At 43.2% G+C, this 22,109-nt stretch overlaps 1 protein-coding gene across 1 annotated transcript in view; it reads right to left on the bottom strand.

Moving 5' to 3' along the window:
- Nucleotides 1-21,395, bottom strand: part of LOC124043845 (ceramide synthase 6-like) — a 34,227-nt gene extending 12,832 nt beyond the window's left edge. The window contains exons 1-6 of the mRNA XM_046362898.1: nucleotides 21,050-21,395; nucleotides 17,511-17,616; nucleotides 16,886-17,016; nucleotides 12,111-12,168; nucleotides 9,084-9,134; nucleotides 8,852-8,944 (exon numbers count right to left, since the gene is read on the bottom strand). Of these exons, the coding sequence (XP_046218854.1) occupies nucleotides 8,852-8,944; nucleotides 9,084-9,134; nucleotides 12,111-12,168; nucleotides 16,886-17,016; nucleotides 17,511-17,616; nucleotides 21,050-21,219 (609 nt within the window). The 5' untranslated portion in view covers nucleotides 21,220-21,395. The remainder of the gene's footprint in view (nucleotides 1-8,851; nucleotides 8,945-9,083; nucleotides 9,135-12,110; nucleotides 12,169-16,885; nucleotides 17,017-17,510; nucleotides 17,617-21,049) is intronic.
- Nucleotides 21,396-22,109: the final 714 nt, after the last annotated feature.

Genomic DNA, 22,109 nt, shown 5'->3' with positions numbered 1-22,109 from the left:
TAGGGCCTGATCAGAGCCTGGAGGTACTGAGGTGCCGTTCCCCTCACAGCTCCGTAGGCAAGCACCATGGTCTTGTAGCGGATGCGAGCTTCAACTGGAAGCCAGTGGAGAGAGCGGAGGAGCGGGGTGACTAGAGAACTTGGGAAGGTTGAACACTAGACAGGCTGCGGCGTTCTGGATGAGTTGTAGGGGTTTAATGGCACAGGCAGGGAGCCCAGCCAACAGCGAGTTGCAGTAATCCAGACGGGAGATGACAAGTGCCTGGATTAGGACCTGCGCCGCTTCCTGTGTGAGGCAGGGTCGTACTCTGCGGATGTTGTAGAGCATGAACCTACAGGAACGGGCCACCGCCTTGATGTTAGTTGAGAACGACAGGGTGTTGTCCAGGATCACGCCAAGGTTCTTAGCGCTCTGGGAGGAGGACACAATGGAGTTGTCAACCGTGATGGCGAGATCATGGAACGGGCAGTCCTTCCCCGGGAGGAAGAGCAGCTCCGTCTTGCCGAAGTTCAGATTGAGGTGGTGATCCGTCATCCACACTGATATGTCTGCCAGACATGCAGAGATGCGATTCGCCACCTGGTCATCAGAAGGAGGAAAGGAGAAGATTAATTGTGTGTCGTCTGCATAGCAATGATAGGAGAGACCATGTGAGGTTATGACAGAGCCAAGTGACTTGGTGTATAGCGAGAATAGGAGAGGGCCTAGAACAGAGCCCTGGGGACACCAGTGGTGAGAGCGCGTGGTGAGGAAACATTCTCGCCACGCCACCTGGTAGGAGCGACCTGTCAGGTAGGACGCAATCCAAGCGTGGGCCGCGCCGGAGATGCCCAACTCGGAGAGGGTGGAGAGGAGGATCTGATGGTTCACAGTATCGAAGGCAGCCGATAGGTCTAGAAGGATGAGAGCAGAGGAGAGAGAGTTAGCTTTAGCGGTGCGGAGCGCCTCCGTGATACAGAGAAGAGCAGTCTCAGTTGAATGACTAGTCTTGAAACCTGACTGATTTGGATCAAGAAGGTCATTCTGAGAGAGATAGCGGGAGAGCTGACCAAGGACGGCACGTTCAAGAGTTTGAGAGAAAAGAAAGAAGGGATACTGGTCTGTAGTTGTTGACATCGGAGGGATCGAGTGTAGGTTTTTTCAGAAGGGGTGCAACTCTCGCTCTCTTGAAGACGGAAGGGACGTAGCCAGCGGTCAGGGATAAGTTGATGAGCGAGGTGAGGTAAGGGAGAAGGTCTCCGGAAATGGTCTGGAAAAGAGAGGAGGGGATAGGGTCGAGCGGGCAGGTTATTGGGCGGCCGGCCATCACAAGACGCGAGATTTCATCTGGAGAGAGAGGGGAGAAAGAGGTCAGAGCACAGGGTAGGGCAGTGTGAGCAGAACCAGCGGTGTCGTTTGACTTAGCAAACGAGGATCGGATGTCGTCGACCTTCTTTTCAAAATGGTTGACGAAGTCATCTGCAGAGAGGGAGGAGGGGGGGGGAGGAGGATTCAGGAGGGAGGAGAAGGTGGCAAAGAGCTTCCTAGGGTTAGAGGCAGATGCTTGGAATTTAGAGTGGTAGAAAGTGGCTTTAGCAGCAGAGACAGAGGAGGAAAATGTAGAGAGGAGGGAGTGAAAGGATGCCAGGTCCGCAGGGAGGTGAGTTTTCCTCCATTTCCGCTCGGCTGCCCGGAGCCCTGTTCTGTGAGCTCTCAAAGAGTCGTCAAGCCACGGAGCGGGAGGGGAGGACCGAGCCGGCCTGGAAGATAGGGTACATAGAGAGTCAAAGGATGCAGAAAGGGAGGAGAGGAGGGTTGAGGAGGCAGAATCAGGAGATAGGTTGGAGAAGGTTTGAGCAGAGGGAAGAGATGATAGGATGGAAGAGGAGAGAGTAGCGGGGGAGAGAGAGCGAAGGTTGGGACGGCGCGATACCATCCGAGTAGGGGCAGTGTGGGAAGTGTTGGATGAGAGCGAGAGGGAAAAGGATACAAGGTAGTGGTCGGAGACTTGGAGGGGAGTTGCAATAAGGTTAGTGGAAAAACAGCATCTAGTAAAGATGAGGTCGAGCGTATTGCCTGCCTTGTGAGTAGGGGGGGAAGGTGAGAGGGTGAGGTCAAAAGAGGAGAGGAGTGGAAAGAAGGAGGCAGAGAGGAATGAGTCAAAGGTAGACGTGGGGAGGTTAAAGTCGCCCAGAACTGTGAGAGGTGAGCCGTCCTCAGGAAAGGAGCTTATCAAGGCATCAAGCTCATTGATGAACTCTCCGAGGGGACCTGGAGGGCGATAAATGATAAGGATGTTAAGCTTGAAAGGGCTGGTAACTGTGACAGCATGAAATTCAAAGGAGGCGATAGACAGATGGGTAAGGGGAGAAAGAGAGAATGACCACTTGGGAGAGATGAGGATCCCGATGCCACCACCCCGCTGACCAGAAGCTCTCGGGGTGTGCGAGAACACGTGGGCGGACGAAGAGAGAGCAGTAGGAGTAGCAGTGTTATCTGTGGTGATCCATGTTTCTGTCAGTGCCAAGAAGTCAAGGGACTGGAGGGAGGCATAGGCTGAGATGAACTCTGCCTTGTTGGCTGCAGATCGGCAGTTCCAGAGGCTACCGGAGACCTGGAACTCCACGTGGGTCGTGCGCGCTGGGACAACCAGATTAGGGTGGCAGCGGCCACGCGGTGTGGAGCGTTTGTATGGTCTGTGCAGAGAGGAGAGAACAGGGATAGACAGACGCATAGTTGACAGGCTACAGAAGAGGCTACGCTAATGCAAGGAGATTGGAATGACAAGTGGACTACACGTCTCGAATGTTCAGAAAGTTAAGCTTACGTAGCAAGAATCTTATTGACTAAAATGATTAAAATGATACAGTACTGCTGAAGTAGGGCTGGCAGTGGCTGCGTTGGTGACTTTGTAGGCAGTGGCAGTGGCTGTTGTTGACACTACACTAATCAAGTCGTTCCGTTGAGTGTAATAGTTTCTACAGTGCTGCTATTCGGGGGCTAGCTAGCAGTGTTGATTACGTTACGTTGCGTTAAAAGAACGACAATAGCTGGCTAGCTAACCTAGAAAATCGCTCTAGACTACACAATTATCTTTGATACACAGACGGCTATGTAGCTAGCTATGTAGCTAGCTACGATCAAACAAATCAAACCGTTGTGCTGTAATGAAATGAAATGAAAAATGTGATACTACCTGTGGAGCGAAGCGGAATGCGACCGGGTTGTTGAGTGCGGAAGTTCTATTCAGTAGACGTTGGCTAGCTGTTGGCTAGCTAGCAGTGTCTCCTACGTTAAGGACGACAAATAGCTGGCTAGCTAACCTCGGTAAATTAAGATAATCACTCTAAGACTACACGCTCTAAACTACACAATTATCTTGGATACGAAGACAACTATGTAGCTAGCTAACACAACACTAATCAAGTCGTTCAGTTGAGTGTAATAGTTTCTACAGTGCTGCTATTCGGTAGACGGTGGACGTTTGCTAGCTGGCTAGCTGCTGGGCAGATAGCAGTGTAGACTACGTTAGGACGACGAAATACGAAGTTGCAATAGAAGTGCTGACTGTTTCACTTTGTTGTACTCTTTCTTTTCCTTTTTCTTCTGTCCTTATTTTGTCCTTATTTTGTCTTCTTTCTTCTGTTAACTAGATATTTTTTGTTGTTATTCTTTGTAAGCTAGCTAGCTTCTTCCAGGAATTATTATTATTAATTATTAGAAAGCAAATGACGGACTCCTCTTTAAATCTGCGTATTCCTTCAAAGCTCAGTTGTCCTGAGTCTGCACAACTCTGCCAGGACCTAGGATCAAGAGACACTCAAGTGTTTTAGAACTATATCTCTTGACACAATGATGAAAATAATCATGGCCTCTAAACCTTCAAGCTGCATAATGGACCCTATTCCAACTAAACTACTGAAAGAGCTGCTTCCTGTGCTTGGCCCTCCTATGTTGAACATAATAAACAGCTCTCTATCCACCGGATGTGTACCAAACTCACTAAAAGTGGCAGTAATAAAGCCTCTCTTGAAAAAGCCAAACCTTGACCCAGAAAATATAAAAAACTATCTGCCTATATCGAATCTTCCATTCCTCTCAATTTTTAGAAAAGGCTGTTGCGCAGCAACTCACTGCCTTCCTGAAAACAAACAACGTATACGAAATGATTCAGTCTGGTTTTAGACTCCATCATAGCACTGAGACTGCACTTGTGAAGGAGGTAAATGACCATTTTGGCCTTTTTTTAGACCTTAGTGCTGCTTTTGATAACATCGATCACCACATTCTTTTGGAGAGATTGGAAACCCAAATTGGCCTACACGGACAAGTTCTGGCCTGGTTTAGATCTTATCTGTCGCAAAGATATCAGTTTGTCTCTGAATGGTTTGTCCTCTGACAAATCAACTGTAAATTTCGGTGTTCCTCAAGGTTCCGTTTTAGGACCATTATTGTTTTCACTATATATTTTACCTCTTGGGGATGTCATTCGAAAACATAATGTTAACTTTCACTGCTATGCGGATGACACACAGCTGTACATTTCAATTAAACATGGTGAAGCCCCAAAATTGCCCTCGCTAGAAGCATGTGTTTCAGACATAAGGAAATGAATGGCTGCAAACGTTCTTCTTTTAAACTCTGACAAAGAGATGCTTGTTCTAGGTCCCAAGAAACAAAAGATCTTCTGTTGAATCTGACAATTAATCTTAATGGTTGTACAGTCATCTCAAACAAAACTGAAGGACCTCTGCGTTACTCTGGACCCTGATCTCTCTTTTGAAGAACATATCAAGACTGTTTCAAGGACAGCTTTTTTCCATCTGATTTGGTCCTGCCGTACATACCTACACGTACGCTATGGTCACAAGACGCAGGCCTCCTAATTGTCCCTAGAATTTCTAAGCAAACAGCTGGAGGCAGGGCTTTCTCCTATAGAGCTCCATTTTTATGGAATGGTCTGCCTACCCATGTGAGAGATGCAAACTCGGCCTCAACCTTTAAGTCTTTACTGAAGACTCATCTCTTCAGTGGGTCATATGATTGAGTGTAGTCTGGCCCAGGAGTGGGAAGGTGAACGGAAAGGCTCTGGAGCAATGAACCGCCCTTGCTGTCTCTGCCTGGCCGGTTCCCCTCTTTCCACTGGGATTCTCTGCCTCTAACCCTATTACAGGGGCTGAGTCACTGGCTTACTAGGGCTCTTTCATACCGTCCCTAGGAGGGGTGCCGTGGTGGAGATCTTTGTGGGCTATACTCGGCCTTGTCTCAGGATGGTAAGTTAGTGGTTGAAGATATCCCTCTAGTGGTGTGGGGGCTGTGTTTTGGCAAAGTGGGTGGGGTTATATCCTTCCTGTTTGGCCCTGTCCGGGGGTGTCCTCGGATGGGGCCACAGTGTCTCCTGACGCCTCCTGTCTCAGCCTATAGTATTTATGCTGCAGTAGTTTGTGTCGGGGGGCTAGGGTCAGTTTGTTATATCTGGAGTACTTCTCGTGTCCTGTGTGAATTTAAGTATGCTCCCTCTCTAATTCTCTCTTTCTTTCTCTCTCAGAGGACCTGAGCCCTAGGACCGTGCCTCAGGACTACCTGACATGAGGACACCTTGCTGTCCCCAGTCCACCTGGCCGTGCTGCTGCTCCAGTTTCAACTGTTCTGCCTGTGATCATTTTTATTTGACCATGCTGGTCATTTATGAACATTTTAACATCTTGTCCATGTTCTGTTATAATCTCCACCCGGCACAGCCAGAAGAGGACTGGCCACCCCGCATAGCCTATTTTCTTCCTAGGTTTTGGCCTTTCTAGGGAGTTTTTCCTAGCCACCGTGCTTCTACACCTGCATTGCGGTTTGCGGTTTTAGGCTGGGTTTCTGTACAGCACTTTGAGATATCAGCTGATGTACGAAGGGCTATATAAATACATTTGATTTAAATACAAAGAAAAAAAATAAAAGTAAAAAGAACATTTGGTTTCAGAATGTATTAAAACCAGTTATGAGGCATTTCCCTTTGATTTAAAGTGATAATCCACCCCAGAAATAAAAATCATGACACTCCTGTCAATTTGGTGAAATCTTCTGTTCTATCAGTGGTTAAATGAAACATTTTCCCCATGATTTAAATTCTAAAGTGGTCCATCTGTGAAATCAGGAAATCATGTAGGAACATGTCATAGTTACATGGTTCTTGTCACTGGTGATATGGTATAGTGTGTTATCCCCTTTCATAGTGGTCCTTCTGTAGCTCAGTTGGTAGAGCATGGCGCTTGTAACGCCAGGGTAGTGGGTTCGATCCCCGGGACCACCTATACGTAGAATGTATGCACACATGACTAAGTCGCTTTGGATAAAAGCGTCTGCTAAATGGCATATATTATTATTATTATATTATATCATAAAGCTTTTAAAACAATTACCTGCACTCCAGATTGACAAATCAGTTAGATGATATGGGCATACTTGTCTAGAACTCCGTTTATATTGTTATGACAATGTTTATTTTTTTCGCTTAGATGTGCTCAAGCTAAACAGTGTAGCAAATGATTCAACTCAGTTTTTCCCTTCAAGTACCATCTTGCAATGCTCCCATAGCAACATACGCTGCACTTGCTCTGGGCAGAGAATTGCTAATTGAACTCGGTGAGAGACTCCTAAATTGATAGTGCAGTTTGTTTAGCTACTTCACATGCTAATATTGACATTGGTATTATTGTGTGCAGACAGCCCAGAGAGCATAGCATTGTGGGTTTAGTAGTTGACTTGAGCTGCAACAGATCTCCACAATGATTTTTACATGCTGCTACCAACCTTGTTATGAACACAAAATGAAACATTTGTTTACCTAAAAATATTGTTCATACAGTTGAAGTCGGAAGTTTACATACACCTTAGCCAAATACATTTAAACTCAGTTTAATCTGAATACAAATTCCCTGTTTTAGGTCAGTTAGGATCACCACTTTATTTTAAGATGTGAAATGTCAGAATAATAGTAGAGAATTATTTATTTCAGCTTTTATTTCTTTAGATACTCAAGTAGTATTTGGTAGCATTGCCTTTAAATAGTTTAACATGGGTCAAACATTTAGGGTAGCCTTCCACAAGCTTCCCACAATAAGCTGGGTGAATTTTGGCACATTCCTCCTGACAGAGCTTGTAACTGAGTCAGGTTTCTAGGCCTCCTTGCTCGCACACGCTTTTTCAGTTCTGCCCACATCTTCTATCGGATTGAGGTCAGGGCTTTGTGATGGCCACTCCAATACCTTGACTTTGTTGTCCTTAAGCTATTTTGCCACAACTTTCGAAGTTAGCTTGGGGTCATTGTCCATTTGGAAGACCCATTTGCGACCAAGCTTTAACTTCCTGACTGATGTCTTGAGATGTTGCTTCAATATATCCACATCATTTTCCTGCCTCATGATGCCATCGATTTTGTGAAGTGCACCAGTCCCTCCTGCAGCAAAATACCCCAACAACATGATGCTGCCACCCCCGTGCTTCATGTTTGGGATGGTGTTCTTCTGCTTGCAAGCCTCCCCATTTTTCCTCCAAACAGAACAATGGTAATTTTAGGACATTTCTCCAAAAAGTACGATCTTTGTCCCCATGTGCAATTGCAAACCGTAGTCTGGCTTTTTTATGCATGTTTTGGAGCAGTGGCTTCTTCCTTGCTGAGCCGCCTTTCAGGTTGTTGATATAGGACTCGTTTTACTGTGGATATAGATACTTTTGTACCTGTTTCCTCCAGCATCTTCACAAGGTCCTTTGATGTTGTTCTGGGATTGATTTGCACTTTTCGCACCGAAGTAAGTTGATCTCTAGGAGACAGAATGCATCTCCTTCCTAAACGGTGTGATGGCTGTGTGGTCCCATGGTGTTTATACTTGCGTACTATTGTTTGTACAGATGAAGGTGGTACCCTTTAGGCATTTGGAAATTGCTCCCAAGGATGAACCAGACTTTGAGGTATACAATTTTTTTTCCTGGGCTCTTGGATGATTATTTTGGATTTTCCCATGATGTCAAGTAAAGATGCACTACGTTTGAAGGTACGCCTTGAGATACATCCACAGGTACACCTCCAATTGGCTCAAATGATGTCAATTAGCCTATCACTAGCTTCCAAAGCCATGACATTTTCTGGAATTTTCCAAGCTTTCCAGGCACAGTCAACTTAGTGTATGTAAACTTCTGATCCACTGGAATTATGATTCAGTGAATTAAAAGTTAAATAATCTGTCTGTAAACAATTGTTGGAAAAATGACTTGTGTCATGCACAAAGTAGATGTCCTAACCGACTTGCCAAAACTATAGTTTGTTAACAAGAAATTTGTGGAGTGGTTGAAAAACGAGTTTTAATGACTCCAACCTAAGTGTATGTAAACTTCCGACTTCAACTATGTGTTATAACACGATTAATTATTGGAATTAGTGGTTTGGAGTGGATTAATCCCTTTAATAAATGGCTTTAACACAGTTAATTATTGGAATTAGTGGTTTGGAGTGGATTAATCCCTTTAATAAATGGCTTTAACACAGTTAATTATTGGAATTAGTAGTTTGGAGTGGATTAATCCCTTTAATAAATGGCTTTAACACAGTTCATTATTGGAATTAGTGGTTTGGAGTGGATTATCCCTTTAATAAATGGCTTTAACACAGTTAATTATTGGAATTAGTGGTTTGGAGTGGATTATCCCTTTAATAAATGGCTTTTATAAAAAAAAATATTGATATGTTTTATTTTATATTATTAATAGATTTACCTTGAAATGGGTGTTTAATCATATGCAAACATATCTATGGAGCAAGCAATGTGATAAACAAACATTGATTGACTATATTATATTAATGAATTGACTAAAATTGGTATCCTACCTTCCTTCGAATATCTGTGAACTGTGAGAAGAGTAGGGACAGGTAGAATGACAACTCCAGTATATAGTAATAGTGGATGTCCACCGTCAGTGGCTGTGAAAACACACACACACACACAAATCAATACAGCTGGATCAAAACTATGTCCTTTCAAATACAATAACTGTTGTTGCTAGGTGAAAAGAATTAACAGGGAAAACATTGGAGAATGTTCTCATGATCAAAACATTACCTGATAAGGATAGTCGTACCAGCACTCTCTTGTGTTCCATAACCATGGTGTCTGCAGACACACACAAAAATGAACAGAATATTAAATGTATTGTTATGCTGTTTCCCCAAAAATGTATTACATTCATAAAGTGCTATTGATCGCCACAACTGTATGCTATGCTGCCTCTGGCTCAATACTAAATGTTTGCTTAAAAGATCCAGCACATCAATAACATTGCAACCGTAACCATGTCAGATTGTATTTTCATTAAGGGAAACTTAATTTAATCAAAGGAAACTTTTGCTGTACGCTAGTAGTGCAAGTTAAGAATGAACGTGTTAGCCTGGGGACAAAACTGAGAATGATCATTCTGGTCGAAGGCTACAAGATGAATGCTGTAGTGAACTGGGGGATGTGGTTAAGACTTTCTTAGGTCTTGACACGAGGGACTTCGACTACAAAGGCATGGTAATGAGTTGCTTATCATCATAATCATCTCTCACAGGGTGTTTGCCTTCAATGACAGATGATTCTGGACCAAACCAAATATAACCTACTTAAAACTGCAAACTCTGCTCAAGTTGACATGCAAACACAGACTCTTACATTAGGGATTTAAACATATTTTGTAGGTCTATAGTGTATGGATTTGTAATAGATACAGTGCCCTTTTTCTACCAGCAAGCATGTTGGGCCTATTGAGTCTCAACACACCCGGGAGACTCACTAGGCCCAACTGTAGGAAATTAACTCAGTCCACAAAGTGCATCGTCATGCAAGTTGTTGCAATGAGAAATTATCCTCGCCGCAATGTCTCCTATTCACCCCCTAATCATGATTCCTGATCAATGGCATCATCAGCAGCATTCAATTACTACAGACACAAAAGGCTTTTGGCCTCAGTACATTACACAATATCAGTGAGCACAGAGTCAAACACATAAAAGACTAAAAAAGATACCCTCAAACTATTTTCAGTTGTATTTCCTTACACAGCGCCTTCGGAAAGTATTCAGATCCCTTGACTTTGTACATTTAGTTACGGTACAGCCTTATTATAACATTGATGAAATAGTCCCCCCCCCATCAATCTACACACAATACACCATAATGACAAAGCAATTTTTGGGGGCTAATTTGGTTGAGTTCAGGCGATTTTGGAGGCCAGGTCATCGGATGCAGCACTCCATCACTCTCCTTCTTGGTAAAATAGCCCTTGCACAGCCTGGAGGTGTGTTGGGTCATTGTCCTGTTGCAAAACAAATGATAGTGGGACTAAGTGCAAACCAGATAGGATGGTGTATCGCTGCAAAATGCTGTGGTAGCCATGCTGGTTAAGCGCGCCTTGATTTCCAAATAAATCACTGACAGTGTCCACAGCAAAGCACCCCCACACCAAATACACACCCAGAGATCATCCGTTCACCCACACCGCTTCTCACAAAGACACGGCGGTTGGAACCAAAAATCGCACATTGGGACTCAACAGACCAAAGGACAGATTTCCACCTGTCTAATGTCCATTGCTCGTGTTTCTTGGTCCAAACTAGTCTCTTTTCTTATTGGTGTCCTTTAGTAGTGGTTTCTTTGCAGCAATTTGACCATGAAGGCCTGATTCACATAGTCTCCTCTAAACAGTTGATGTTGAGATGTGTCTGTTACTTGAACTCTGAAGCATTTATTTGGGCTGCAATTTCTGAGGCTGGTAACTCAAACTTATCCTCTACAGCAGAGGTAACTCTGGGTCTTCCATTCTTGTGGCAGTCCTTATGAGAGCCAGTTTCATCATAGAGCTTGATGGTTTTTGCGACTGCACTTGAGGAAACTTTGACTGACCTTCATGTCTTAAAGTAATTATTTGAGCTGTTCTTGACATAATATGGACTTGGTCTTTAACCAAATATGTCACACCTGCTCCCACTCCCCGGTGCTCGAAGGAGCCAGGCTCAACAGCATTACGCACTCCTGCCACCATCATTACACATGCCTGCATTCAGGTATGGGGGCCGCCACCAATGGAACCGGGAGTGCCTACGCCAGCTTGTTGGACTGTCAGGCCCTAGCTGGCTTGAGAGGTTCTTGCCCCGGAAGGCACCCATCCCACATCAGGCCTCAGCTGCTACGCCTCCACCGGATTATTGGGCTCCCACGCCTCAGTGGGATCAACTTCCTTTCACGTCCCAGCTGGATTGTCGGGAGGAGGGGGGGGGGGGTACTGTCACGCCAAGGCGCCAAGCTCCCCAGCATTACGCACTCCTGCCACCATCATTACATACATCTGCCTTCCACTGTCTGTTCCTGAATAAATATAAATGTTGACTCCCCGTACCTGCTTCTCATCTCCAGCGTTGGTCATTGCAAAATAGGTTTATCTTCTGTATATCCCCCCTACCTTGTCACAACAACTGATTGGCTCAAACGCATTAAGAAGAAAATAATTGAAATACATTCTAGGTGACTGCCTCATGAAGCTGGTTGAGAGAATGCCAAGTGTGCAAAGCTGTCATTAAGGCAAAGGGTGGCTACTGTGAAGAATCTTAAATATAAAATCTATTTTGATTTGTTTAATACTTGTTTTGGTTACTACATGAATCTATATGTTATTTCATAGTTGATGTCTTCACTATTATTCTACAATGTAAAAAATTAAGAACAAACCTGGAATGAGTAAGTGTGTCCAAACTTTTGACTGGTACAGTATAGAGTAACAATAGTGTTAGACTGAAGATGACAGTTGACAGGGAACTAGTTTCTCAACTGTGCATGTGCTCGAAGACAGTAATATCTTCATAATGGATGCTGTGCTGAGAGCAAATGTATCCATTATTTATCAGTGAGCACTGGTTGGAGTGTTTGAGAGGTGCATTATTTGTCACTTGGTCCCCCTTTCATAGCAATATTCACCAAGCAAGAACCCCCCTCCTCCGGATATCCTCGAGTGCGCAAGCCTCTGTTACAGCTCCTCCTTGAATAGCGTGCCTTCAATACAAAAAGTGCTCTAATAACTTTATCAACTAAAAACATTTTGGAAAGTAGCACACTCACCTTTTTAAGGAAACGCACTCCGTAGGTAAATATATAGAGGTAAAATGTAAATCTCCACCTGTGGAAAAAAAACAAACAAAGACAAAAGAACATCAGTCAGTAACACAGTTTTGGGGTTTGGATGCATCCTCTGGAATGTCAAAAAAAAGAGGCCATGTCTAAGCTGCTGTAAGGGAGGCCAATCCAAGGACAGCCAAGAAAGCCATTGGCTAGTTCCGAATACCCATACTTGCGTTCTAAATAGTAGGCTTTTTGGGTATGCGGAAATAGAACAGAAATGTTGGATTATGCTTTAAATGCCAGGATGTCATACTAATTTCTGCTGTTCATCAGGTAGAATTTGCTGCACAGTATTGAGGAAGTGTGTTTGACAACAGCTGATAATCAGAATAGGGCACGCGCTCTACACACAGAAACTAAATGGCACATGCATTGGTTAGGACCCTTTGTTTTTTTTTGTTCTATTTTTCTCACTCTAACAATCATTTTTATTGTAAGCACTGAATCACTGGTGGTAATTATATACACAGATTTTACTTCTTAGGCCAATTAGTGGTGAACACAATAGAAGTATCATATTCCAAATGATTTTCAAAAGTCACCGAATCAAATGAAAATAGCTTATGGAAAAGGAAAGTCATTAGTCATGTTGATCAGCTACTCAGTTTAACCTAAGAGAAGAGTGCCAATGTTACATTTCCATGCAGGATTTACCTCAGCGTTTTATCCAAAAGGCTCAGACATTTCTGTTTCCACCTACACTGGGCGGACCTGCTCCCACTTTGGCCCAAAGCCAGGCCACTGGTACTTTTCAGCTTGCATTTACATAACAACGGCTAACTGTGAACTTTAAAATGGATTTTCTGATCATAACCAGAGTACAGGTAAAGCCTCCCGTATTGTGATCACTGACATTTAATACCCCGGGACTGGATTTACTGTAGTGTATTCAGCATTGCATATTGTGGTGCGTTTTCTGTCTACTGTTGTCAGAAATACTTACTTCTTGTAAGGCCAGCTAAAGCTACGCACACTAAAACCACCTGAGATGTATGGAAAACTCCCAATGTCACACAGCATGATCACCATTTTGTCAAGTTCCCCCTCGGAGGCCAGTCAGTACCTATTAGGTTCATACAACATCCCTGTCACATTGTGCTATTCAGAGTTGGAACTTCTTGTCTGTAATTTGTAGCCTGGTACATGATGGGTATGCCTGTGTGCTGCTGTGACTGTGTGAAAGAGTACATCTGCAGCTGACAGGCAGCTCCACCTATGAGAGGCCATATTAATGGAGAGACTCAGTCCTGAATGATTGATGCATTTTGGCATCATTAATAGCCAGAAGAAGGAATCTGTCTCAGTCAAGCGTTTCTATTAAATAATGTATTTAAGTCAAAATATATATATATATTTAATTTTAAATAACTACTAAACAAAAATATAAATGCAACATGCAAAGTGTTGGTCCCATGTTTCATGAGCTGAAATAAAAGATCCCAGAAATGTTCCATATGCACAAAAAGCAGATTTTTTCAAAAATATCCCTGTTAGTGAGCATTTCTCCTTTGCCAAAATAATCCATCCACCTGACTGGTGTGGCATATCAAGAAGCTAATTAAAACAGCATGTTCATTACTTTGGTGCACCTTGCGCTTGGGACAATAAAAGGCCACTCTAAAATGTGCAATTCTGTCACAACACAATGCCAGAGGTGCCTCAAGTTGAGGGAGCGTCCAACTGGCATGATGACTGCTGGAATATCCACCAGAGCTGTTGCCAGATAATTTAATGTTAATTTCTCTACCATAAGCCGCTTTGAACGTCGTTTTACAGGATTGTCCAACAGGCCTCAGTCGCAGACCACGTGTAACCACGCCAGCCCAGGACCTCAACACACAGCTTCTTTACTGCGGGATCGTCTGAGACAAACCACCCAGACAGCTGATGAAACGGTGGGTTTGCTCAACTGAAGAATTTCTGTACAAACTGTCAGAAACCTTCTCAGGGAAGCTCATCTGCATGCTCGTCGTCCTCACCAGGGTCTTGACTTGACTGCAGTTTGGCGTTGTAACCCACTTCAGTGGGCAAATGCTCACCTTCGATGGCTCTGGCACGCTGCAGATGTATGCACTTCACACATTAATCCCGGTTTCAACTGTACCGGGCAAATGCCAACAGCATGCATGGTGTTGTGTGTGTGACCGGTTTGCTGAGGTCAATGTTGTGAACAGAGTGCCCCATGGTGTTGGTGGGGTTATGGTATGGGTAGGCATAAGCTGCGGACAATGAACTCAAATGTATTTTTTTGAAATGGCAATTTGAATGTACAGCGATACCGTGAGGCCCATTGTTGTGCCATTCATCTGCCGCCATCACCTCATGTTTCAGCAAGATAATGCACTGCCCCATGTTGCAAGGATCAGTACACATACTAACCAGACATGTCACCCATTGAGCATGTTTGGGATGCTCTGGATCGACCTGTACGACAGCATGCTCCAGTTCCCGCCAATATCCAGCAACTTCACACAGCCATTGAAGAGGAGTGGGACAACATTCCAAAGGCCACAATCAACAGCCTGATCAACTCTATGTGAAGGAGATGTGTCATGTCGCATGAGGCAAATGGTGGTCACACCAGATACTGACTGTTTTTCTGTTGTTGCATGTTGCATTTATATTTTTGGCCAGTGTAATTTCATTATGTAACCCCCCTTGTAATGTCTGAGAAGGATGTGTGTTTTGTTATCGTCTCTCATTCCTTCTCTCAGTGCAGTCCTTTGTTGGTTGTTATGGCCTGTGCAGCAGCATCTCCCTGCTCAGTGTGGCTTTGATCTCTGAACTATCAACTGGAACAGCTCTGCCCGAGAGCTAGAAAAGTCCATGATCACAGGAGAAACTTTCCCATCCAATCAATGTGCAGTAGTTTTGGGTATGTGCAGGGTTATGTAAGTCCAGAGCAGAGCAGAGGTTGGGACTGGGCGTGCCTGCCTCCCTCTTTGCCACGAGGTAGTGCAGTGCAGTGGCGTCCGGGCTCCAGTGGCAGTGACTCACCCTGGAATGCAGACGCTGGGAGGTGAGAGCCCTGGCACTCCGGCCACATCTCTGACAGGCTAGCAGGCCTCAGGGCAGACTAGCGTACCGTAGAATTGGTCTAGTATACCCAGGTCTCTGCCACTGGTTGAATTCACACTTGTGCTGCTTTTCGACTGGAATAGCAGTGTATACACCCTTATGTTATTTTAGGGAAATTGGGTTGAGGGGAATTGTGATCAGGCATAATGTGCATAATCAAAACAGTTGCATTGTGAGAAGGTGTTACAACATTTGAATGAAAAGGCCATCGTTCATGGAATTCAAATAATCAAGCCACCAGTAATAGCTCTCTGTGCTTCATTCATTTAAAAAACAAATGAGCTGGATGCATTGACCTAACCATAGGTCAAGAAGACGGTAACTTAGCAACTGGTTAGTCAAACACTGTCAAACATTGTGCTTCAAGTGCTGCTGAATCAGTGCTATTCATGTACAATTACTATGACTCACAATTACTTTTGCTGAAAATACTTTTGCTGGTGACTGTGTACCAAATACACGGTCCTGTTAAATACCATGCTGTTGCATTCAAAGCCATGAAAGCATGATACTGAAGTAATCATCATTGAGCAGAAAGCAGCAGAAACAGATGTGGACATAATGTTCTTTGCTGCTTTATATTAGATATTCTTATAAGTTATTGCTTATTTTTATGTCCCTGCAAATTTTCCGCATTAGGACGTTCCAGGCTTTCTATTTTACAAAACACAAATCTGAGCTTTGTCTTTTAAGGTTCACTGGATTATAATCTGCTGCCTTTGGCTCTTTTCTTCTTTACAGAATCGAACCACAGAGGAGTGGAGGCAGAACAGTTCAGACATCCAGCACTGTGGTAGAAAACAAAGCACGTGCCCCACTGGGGCCTGGGGACTGGGGACCCGACTGTCCCGTTAAAACTGCATGCAGCTTCTTTGGGATCCGCTGTCTCCAGTCTAAATTTGTCTCTCTTTCTCAAAATGATGAAAAAGGGAACAGTGGCCTCAGCTTTGCCATCCTGAAGTGTCGGAGACAACAGCGTCCTCTCAAACCCAAACACTAATTACAGTAGGATTACTGCTGAGACGAGTGTGCCTGGGTCGGTTTACAAAATTACATTTTAAGCAAATGATACAAAGAAACCAATCAGGCATCCAATCCATTCGGAGTCTGTCAACTCCATTCTGCCTACAGACACGACACTGCATATATTTAGAATGTAGGGACATCCTCTATTAAATGTGAGCTTAACATATTGAGAAAACAGGCAGAGATTTGCTCCAGTTACATAGAGGCTATGCTTTTGAGAGACATTTTTATTTGATTATTCCACTAAAAAGTAACCGAATCCAGTCGCTGAACCATGGCACACCGACAAACTCAATCTGGTATTTCTCTTTGAAGATCAAATAATGAACTCGCCAGTCGTCTAAGCAGAGAATCCCTTCAACAGTGAGCCCCTGAGTGGGCAGCCCCAGGGCATCAGCGACCCACTCTGTCCCTCACTGCCTCTCCCACTGCCAGTCTGGCTCCAATGGTGTCAGACATGAGCCCACTCTGACAGGCCTGCTCCAGTAAAGGCAATGACTGGAAAGCCTATGTATCCACACCTAAAATCAGTTTCTACTAAACAAAACGCGCACCTAGGTGTTTATATTAGTGATAGTATGTCGAATTTGGAAGCTGTCAAGACCTCTTACATGCTCTCACAAAAGCGAGCCAACGTGCTGGGTTTCTCCTGGTTCCTGCGCTGTCGGAACCAGCGCTGGATGGTCCGTACATCCCAGTCCAGCTGTTTGGACAGGCCCTCCAACCTCTTCTCATCTGGATGCTAGGAAACACAAGATCCAGACACCTGACTGTTAACAAGGCTGCCATTATTGTGGGGAAGGTGTGACATGTCAGAAGTTAAAACAGTCTTGATATTCGCAGAGATAAAAGGCAATCAATGTCTGAACGTTTCATCAGCATCACGTACTAAGGGACAGTAAAACTGTTGCAATTGTCCATCAATTGAACCAGTTTACGGTCTCCTGAAAAGAAGAAGCCCTAAAGTGCCTTTGTTTCCACCTCAGAATGTCTACCCAGTGTGGAGGTAGTCTGCTAAATTGCTCAGTAGGTGAATCTGAGCATTTGTTGAAGAATCTCACTTCCTTTCTGAGTGTATAATAACAAATGGTGCACATATTTTCATGAAGTCTTGCTTTCTGGACTCAAACTGAATCCAATGCATTTTTTTGCAAAGAGATGGCTTTTAATCTCAGTTATCAGTACTAAAATGCAAACAAAGACATGACATAGTGGAAACGCAGGCACTACTTTTACCTTGGTGATAGCAGTGAACACCTTCTCCAAAATGGCATTGGGCTGGGCTTTCTGTGGTCCATTGGCTTGTATCTTGAGACCCAAGGCACACGGTCTGGCAATAAACCTACACAAGAATAAACACAACAATGTCAGAATATTCTCACAGTAGGTACTGTATAATCACCATCCAATTGTTGTTCATCGGAAAAGTGTTTTTGTTTGTGGTAAATGGGGACCATCGTGGCAACAACATTGACAATCAGTTGTATTTTTAACATCTCAAAAGCTTCAAAATCTTATCCAACTATAAGTACAATGTGTGAATTTCTAAATCAGTATTTCTGTATACATAGTCAGCAATTCGCAATGTAAGAATCTGGCTAAATTTCACAACTGTATAAATGAAAGATGGTATCGTGACGTTATATGATTGAGTAACAGTCACATTCATGGACAAAGGGTTATGGGAGATTAAACTGCTGGAAGTGTTGCCAAGATCAAGATGAAATGTCCATGTGCAGACAGCTGTGAGAGAGAGACAGCTGAGAGAGAGATTAGCGGTCTAGTAGTCTATTCATAAAAAAAGTCCTTACTCTGCAAATGAAGTGTGCCGTCAGCAATCAGAACATCTAATCTGGAGGGACCAGCCTAAACAGACCTTTCAGTTGTATCTATAAAAACCTAATGTGTTAAAACGCTGCCTTACAAGTTGTGAATTGTGAACACCGACATTTCTAATTCTTGCTGTCTAGCTGCCATTGACAGAGATACTGTGCTCAGTGAGAGGCAACATAAGGGCAACAGCAGTTGTTGGCAGGTTCAATGGATACTAATCCAGTACTACTATATGTTTCAGTAAATAGTATCACAGATGCCCTTGAACAATAATAGTACATGTGAGACTTGTGTGTGCATACGCAAGCTGAGTGTATAATCTACATTTGAAAAGCAAACATCTTGGTCTTGGCACACATATTTTATATAGTACCAGTCAAAAGTTTGGACACACCTACTCATTCCAGGGTTATTCTTTATTTTTTTACTATTTTCTACATTGTAGAATAATAGTGAAGACATTAAAAAAAAACTATGAAATAACACATGGAATCATGTAGTGTAAAAAAAATAAAAAATAAAAAGTGTTCAACAAATCAAAATATATTTTAGATTTTAGATTCTTCAAAGTAGCCACCCTTTGCCTTGATGACAGCTTTGCACACTGTTGGCATTCTCAACCAGCTTCACCTGGAATGCTTTTCCAACATTCTTGAAGAAGTTCTCACATATGCAGAGCACTTGTTGGCTTCTTTCCCTTCACTCTGCGGTCCAACACATCCCAAACCGGGTCGAGAGTTTCAAGTTCCTTGGTGCCCACATCACCAAAGAACTATTATGGTCCAAACATACCAAGACAGTTGTGAAGAGGGCACGACAAAACATTTCCCCCCTCAGGAGACTGAAAAGATTTGGCATGAGTCCCCAGATCCTCAAAAGGTTCTACAGCTGCACCATCGAGAGCATCCTGACCGGCTGCATCAATGCCTGGTATGTCAACTGCTCTGCATCTGACCGTAAGGCGCCACAAAGGGTAGTGCGAACAGCCCAGTACATCAGTGGGGCCAAGCTTTCTGCCATCCAGGACCTAGAGAATAGTTGGTGTCAGAAGAAAGCCCATAAAATTGTCAGAGACTCCAGTCACCCAAGTTAGACTGTTTTCTCTGCTACCGCACGGCAAGCTGTACCGGGGCAAAAGGCTCTATGACCAAAAGGCTCCTGAAAAGCTTCTACCCCCAAGCCATTAGACTGCTGAACAATTCATAAAAATCACCACCTGACAACTTACATTAACCCCCCACCTACATGTACAGATTACCTAAATTAGCCTGTACCCCTGCACACTGACTCTGTACCCATGCCGCATGTATATAGCCTCATTATTGTTATTCTTATTGTGTTACTTTTTATTATTACTTTTTAAATTTAGCCTACTTGGTAAATATTTTCTTCTTGAACTGCACTTTTGGTTAAGGGCTTGTAAGTAAGCATTTCACAGTAAAGTCTACACTTGTTCTATTCGGTACATGTGGCCAATAAAGTTTGATTTGTTTCGATTTGAAACTTCTCAATTGGGTTGAGGTCGGGTGATTGTGTAGGCCAGGTCATCTGAGGCACCACTCCATCACTTTCATTCTCGGTCAAATAGGCCATACACAGCCTGGAGGTGACTTGGGTCATTGTCCCTTTGAAAAACAAATGATAGTCCCACTAAGCGCAAATCAGGTGGTAGCCTTGCTGGTTAAGTCTGCCTTGAATTCTAAATAAATCACTTTAACACTTTTTTGCTTACTACATGATTCCATAGGTGTTGTTTCATAGTTTTGATGTCTTCACTATTATTCTACAATGTAGAAAATAGTAAAAATTAAGAAAAATCCTGGATTTTTTTTGTATTTAACTAGGAAAGTCAGTTAAGAACAAATTCTTATTTAATATATTATTTATTATTTAATATATTATTTCTCATTTAATACCTTGTCAGCTCAGGGAATCGATCTAGCAACCTTTCGGTCACTGGCCCAATGCTCTATCCACTAGGCTACCTCCTGCCCCAATGGAATGAGTAGGTGTGTCCAAACATTTGACTGGTATTACAGGTCATATCATCAGTAATCAAGAAAATGTACATTTAACAACAAGCCTCTCAACAGTCCAATGAAGACTTATACAGCACACATATTTAAATGAAAAGTCCAATTCCCATTGTGACTGTTTTCCGTATTAGAGGTGGACTGGAGGTGGTGGGTTGGTGAGTGAGGTGTCATGGTGGTGGTGGACTCAGCAGAATGACCTTATGACAGGCATCCAATCAGTGACATCATGTACGGTATGTAGCCTACAGTAAGAAACATTTCAACTGTAGCCTACTGACGTATATACACCTATATGCCACATCATGAGCCTTTATAAAAAGTGTGGTATTAGGCAATATTGAGAAACTGCTGTGGGTTCCTGTCTGTGGGTTGATGTCTATTGCACAGAGTCTGTGTCTGAGCGATGTACCAGGCTAGCATCAACACTTAGCTTGGTAGGCTATGTACAATTGGGATAGGCAGGCTTACAACAAATAGGCTACATGAAGCTAAACACAATGATCACCATTAAGACATAGGCAGCACAGACCCTTGCGAGGTCAATAGAAGCCTAGGCTAAATGAGACGAGCATGACACGAATAATGCCCTCGACTACTGACAGCTGCAGCTTGGAAGCAAAGTCAACATGTATCTCATTGTGGAAAATAATGCAGGTCTATTGATCCGATACATATCTCGAAAAAGCTTTTTGACAATACAGACAGGCATATAGAGGAACGTTAACGTTACCTTCCCTATTGGATAAATCACCATGTGGATGTCATTGTCTAGAAATTCGGTGTGAGCTAAACATGCTTCAATACCCGATATAGTATTCTTTAAAATAGGCTTTCTTTAGGCTACATGTAAATGAAACGAAACCAACATTATCTTCAGTTATACCAATCACTTATACATGCACCCACCTTTCGAAAACCAGTCGAATCATAAAGATGCAGAAGGCTAAAGGACAAGCCAGATACAAATCCTCAGCTTGCGGGAAGGCTGCCTCATCTGTGTTTTTTAGGTCAGCCCAGGTTACATTGTGAGGGAGCCAAAATCTCTCGTTCCAAAACCATGCCAAAATACCTGCCATTTCCTTGTATTATGGACACTTTGTCCCCCTTACCAATTGACCAGAAATGAACGCGATATCAATGGCCTACAGCGTAGTTGCAGCAGTCTCACGGGCGATCTTTGCAGGTTTTTAGTGTGATGGATCAGTGTATGCCCCGCCAGTCTATTTACCCCCTCGCTCTTTCCAGTGTAGGGAAGTAGGCATCTGCTCCTCAGCGAGTGATTGGTGCATTGAAATGTCAAACATGCAGTCGCAATCCAGAAGTATCATGTTTAAAGGTCTATGGTTTAATGTGTTGTAAAGTTATGGCAATAGCAAGGTATTTTGTTTAATATATGGAATAGGCTGGCTGTCCATTGATTGTGGATTAGGTCATAATTTCCTCAATCCCATGCAGAATAATTCGGTTAGGCTATTTTTGATAGGCTAGCCAACTCATAATATATTCGTGTCCTGTTCCACGTTTTGGTTAGGCAAATGTCCCATTTATGAAATATCAGGCAAACGAACAGTATCATCATGAATACTTGGTAAATCCTGCCACCTACTGACCAACACACTCATAGCAGAAGACACGTTATATTTTATTTATTTTATTTTTTATTTCACCTTTATTTAACCAGCTAGGCAAGTTGAGAACAAATTCCCATTTACAACTGTGACCTGACCAAGATAAAGCAAAGCAGTGCGACACAAACAACAGTTACACATGGAATAAACAAACGTACAGTCAATATAAAAGTATATATACAGTGTGTGCAAATGTAGTAAGATTAGGGAGGTAAGGCAATATATAGGCCATAGTGGCGAAATAATTACAATTTAGCAAAAACACTGGAGTGATAGATGTGCAGAAGATGAATGTGCAAGTAGAGATACTGGGGTGCAATGGAGCAAAACAAAAAATA

This window comes from Oncorhynchus gorbuscha, linkage group LG09 (assembly GCF_021184085.1).
Source record: "Oncorhynchus gorbuscha isolate QuinsamMale2020 ecotype Even-year linkage group LG09, OgorEven_v1.0, whole genome shotgun sequence".
Classification (NCBI taxonomy): Eukaryota; Metazoa; Chordata; class Actinopteri; order Salmoniformes; family Salmonidae; genus Oncorhynchus; species Oncorhynchus gorbuscha.
This window is presented reverse-complemented; position numbering and strand designations above follow the sequence as displayed.